Genomic DNA, 4,131 nt, shown 5'->3' with positions numbered 1-4,131 from the left:
AGTGCAGTGGCACGATCTCGGCTCACTACAACCTCCGCCTCCCAGGTTCAAGTGATTTTCCTGCCTCAGCCTCCCCAGTAGCTGGGATTACAGGTGCCCGCCACCAAGCCCAGCTAAAATAAACCTCTTCTAACTCTTAACTTGTATCCCTTTCTAAAATAAGTGAAAAGTGAATAAATACTCCAAGCCTCCAAAGATTCCTGCTTTTCCCTCTTCCTTTGTAATTCTTTCTTTTTTCTTTTCTTTCTTTCTTCCTTTCTTTTTTTTTTAATGCAGGCATCTAATTCCTTTGTAATTCTTGATTGGGAAACCTTTTTTTCAACATTAATCTATCCCTTCAAGCAGAGACAAGGGAGGTCAGGAAGGAGTTAGCTAGACCGGGCGGTGGGGGTGTGGTTTACTGAGGAATGTTCCAAGCTTAGGTGAGGCAACAGCACGTGTTTAAATCTTCTGGAGGCCAAAGGAAAAAAAAAAAAAAAAAGAGGATAAGTTCTCAGTAGGGGCAGGCCTGTCTACCTGGGAGTTTGGGAACGAACTGGGGGATAGGCTGCAGGGGTTTACATGAAACCAGGAGGTATAGAAAGCACAGGACTGCTTTCAAGGAAGAACTTGCCCCCTCCCCCAAAGCCAAGAGTGCCCCTGCAGAGCGAGGCAGAGAGCAACTAAAAGAAATTTCTCCTGATTGGAGGGTGGGTGGGATGAGGCTGGGGGAGGGGGCTGGGGTGTGTGTCCCACTGTCATGTAAATATCCCTTCCAGGCAGGGCGGCTCCAGTGCAGATTTAAACCGCTGGCACCTGGGGCAGTCTCAGTGTTCAGCCTGCTTCCGGACGGGTGAGGAGACTCGTGGTCTGGTTCTAGGACTTCCCTAACAGCATGGCCCCTAAACGCCAGTCTCCACTCCTGCCTCAAAAGAAGAAACCGAGACCACCGCCTGCTCTGGGACCGGAGGAGACATCAGCCTCTGCAAGCTTGCCGAAGAAGGGAGGTATGTTTCTGCGCTAAGTTTTATTGGAGATTTAAGGGATTTGCAAGGATTGACTCTCTGATTTTTTCCCCCCCAATCCCTCTTGAGATGTGACCCCTAAGCGCCCCTGAAGGGTTTTAAGCCTGGGATGGTGGATTAAGTTTACGTGAAGAACCAGAAGGGACTAGACTGGGAGAACGGGAGTGCACGGGAGCTCATCCCTGCCCCCAACTCAACACTGACCCCTCAGCTTGTCTCCCCAGCCCCCAAACTTCCTCCTCTGGGGGTCCCTTTCTTGGCAAGGGGCACTGCCAGCCAGCCTGAGGCCCCTCCTTCACCCCCTACATCCAGTCAAATGCCCGATTCCTGGTGGTTCTACCTCAGTATCTCTCAGATCTGTCCACCTCTCTCTCTGTTCTTGCTGCCGACGGCGGCCCACAACTCTGGCCTGAATCTCTGCCACCTCCTCATCTTGGCTTCCAGCTTCCTCCTCCTCCCCTTCAGCCTGAGCATAGCCAATCACGTGGCCCACTCCCCGGCTTAAACCCCTCCCTTGCCTCCCCACGTCCTCCAGGTGCTCAGAAACTTCTGGGGCCCGCCCACCCGGTCCCCGCCGACCTCTCTGGGTTCACACTCCTGAGACTCCCCACCTGGGGGCCTCCCTCAAGGTGGTACCCTTCACCTTGACCTCCTGGGACTCTACCCTCTGACCTCGGGGCCTAGATACCCACTTGTCCTTTCCTCTCCTTACCTGTGTACCACCTCCAGCTCTCTGCTGGAAAGTCACTTCCTGCGGGCATCGTGTGAGCCCCAGCGCTTGGGAGTTAGGAGTCCCAGAGTCAGGCTGCCCTACCCTCTTGTCATTACATTATAACCAGCAGTTTCATGCGTGCCCTTCACCCCTTTAAACTCAGAGGTGAGGGCTGCATTTTGGGACACATAGCTGGAGCTGGATACACAGTTGACTGTTCTGGTGATCAGGTCTGGCTCCTAGGGGAGGGTTGTGGTGGAGACTTCGTGGGCTGGGTGTGGATAGGCCCAGGGCCTGCAAGCAAGCAGGAAGCTTTGATTGGCTGAGGGCAGGCGACTCTTATGGAAGAAGCACTGACTAAGAGTCCTACCTCAGGGCTCAGTGTGGACCCTTTTCTTCCACATGGGATGCGGAGACCTCCTGCCCAGCTTGAAACCTACCTTGCTGGGTGGGTCACGTAAAACAACCTGTGCTTGTTTTCTCTTCTGTAAAATGGGATCCACAGTACCGATCTCCAGGCTTGCTGTGATTTGAAATCTAAGGGAAGCACTAGACAGCGCCTAGCACATCATCAGTGCTCTAGAGCGCACTGTGCGCAGCAAAATGTGGATGAGTCTTCCTAGTCTCCTTCCAGTGAGCTTCCTGGGAGCATTAACAGGACTGGAATGGATGGAAAGATGGAAAGGTGTGAGGGGGTTCATCTAAACCCAAATAACAGCTCCTGCTGCTTAGTAGGCACTGATGGCGTGCCAGGAGCTGTGCCAAGCACTTCTCTATCCTGACAGCCGTATGCTGTGGACATCCCAATTTTACAGATCAGAACAGGAGGCTCAAAGAGATGTGTGTGTTGTAGGGGGAGATGTTCCAGGCTCTGGAGATTTGTTGGTCTGTGCCTGGGACATTGCAGCACTGTGGGGAATGCCAGCCTCTCTCTGTTCCAGTGTTTCTGGCGGTGGGGTTCTGTCCTCTTCAAAGGGAGCCGGGGGCCAGGTGCGGTGGCTCATGCCTGTAATCCCAGCACTTTGGGAGGCCGATGTGGGCAGATCACCTGAGGGCAGAAGTTTGAGACCAGCCTGGCCAACATGGCTAAACCCTATTTCTACCAAAGACAGTTAGCCAGGCGTGATGGCGCACGCCTGTAATCCCAGCCCCTTGGGGGGCTGAGGCAGGAGAATCGCTTGAACTCCCGAGTGAGCAGTGAGCCGATTTCGTGCCATTGCACTCCAGCCTGGGCGACAAGCACAACAACAACAAAAGAAAACAACCAGAGGGGCCAGGAAGGGGAGGAGAGAGGAGAGGGAGGAATTCTGAGTGAGGGGGGAGGCCAAGGAGAGAGAATGCAGAGCTACTGGCATTGGAGACGGGGAGAGAGCAGAGTTCTAAGTGTGGATGAATAACCTCTCAGTGTGCCCCCAGCTCGTCCGTGTTTACTGACACCCCTGGCCCTTTTGCTTTCTCTTTCTCTTCAACTTCCTAGTGTGCTCCTCACATTTATCTTGAGAAGCACTGTGTGGGGAAGGGCAGGAGAAGAGGGGCAGGGAGGGTTGGGAGGCTAGAAAGGGAAACTGAAAGCCCACTCCCCCGTCAGAAGGCATTACAGGGTTCCCTGGGACCCCTGCAGGTGCTTGGGAAACAGGCAGATCAGGCACTCAGGAGATGTTGTGGGTCAGGAGTGACCCTGTGGGTCAGGCTTTGAGGATGGAAGCAGCAGCCCTTGGCATAGTGTTCTCAGACAGACTCAGCCCAGGAGTGGGTCGTGAAATCACTTTGGTGGGGTGTGCCCTGCATTTTAAATAGGAAGTTAGAATCACACCACCCTTGGTAAGGGTAAGTTTTGGTTTGTGTGTGCTAGGTCATGATGTCAAAAGTACTTCTAACTAACTGTTGGTCACATTAAAAAAAATTGAGGCGGGGTGCGATGGCTCACTCTTGTAATCCCAGAGCTCTGGGAGGCTGAGGCTGAAGGATGGTTTGAGCTCAGGAGTTTGAGACCAGCCTGGGCAACATGATGATACCTTGTCTGTACAAAAGATAAAATAAAAAATTAGCTAGACAAGGTGGCAGTGGTGCTTGCCTGTGGTCCCAGCTACTCAGAAGGCTGAGGTGGAAGGATCCCCAGAGCCCAGGAGGTCAAGGCTGCAGTGAGCCAAGGTTCTGGGCGACAGAGAGAGACCCTGTCTCATAATAATAATAATAAAATAAAAATAGAAAAACTGTTTTAAGGTAAGGGCTTTGTCCATTGCTACTTGGTTTAGAATCTTGGTTCTGTCACTTGCAACTAAGTTTAGTTTATGCTGGGCACGGTGGGTGGCTCATGCCTGTAGTCCCAGCACTTTGGGAGGCTGAGGTGGGCAGATCACCTGAGGTCAGGAGTTTGAGACCAGCCTGGCCAACATGGTGAAACCCTGTCTCTAC

General features: G+C 52.8%; 2 protein-coding genes across 4 annotated transcripts in view; one reads left to right on the top strand and one right to left on the bottom strand.

Moving 5' to 3' along the window:
- Nucleotides 1–1,443, bottom strand: part of WDR34 (WD repeat domain 34) — a 76,283-nt gene extending 74,840 nt beyond the window's left edge. Inside the window, exon 1 of the mRNA XM_011987717.1 lies at nt 1,345–1,443. The gene's annotated coding sequence lies outside the window, so the exon portion shown is untranslated. The remainder of the gene's footprint in view (nt 1–1,344) is intronic.
- The window catches only part of SET (SET nuclear proto-oncogene), a 12,028-nt gene continuing 8,171 nt past the window's right edge, over nt 275–4,131 (top strand). For 2 of the 3 annotated variants that reach the window (XM_011987732.1, XM_011987726.1), the window contains exon 1: nt 275–986. In XM_011987732.1, coding sequence (XP_011843122.1) covers nt 875–986 — 112 coding nt within the window. In that variant the 5' untranslated portion in view covers nt 275–874. Of the gene's footprint in view, nt 987–2,118; nt 2,165–4,131 lie in introns of those variants that run through there. The other variant, XM_011987740.1, reaches the window with a different exon arrangement.

The sequence above is a fragment of the Mandrillus leucophaeus genome, unplaced genomic scaffold (assembly GCF_000951045.1).
Source record: "Mandrillus leucophaeus isolate KB7577 unplaced genomic scaffold, Mleu.le_1.0 Scaffold109, whole genome shotgun sequence".
NCBI classification, from domain to species: Eukaryota; Metazoa; Chordata; class Mammalia; order Primates; family Cercopithecidae; genus Mandrillus; species Mandrillus leucophaeus.
This window is presented reverse-complemented; position numbering and strand designations above follow the sequence as displayed.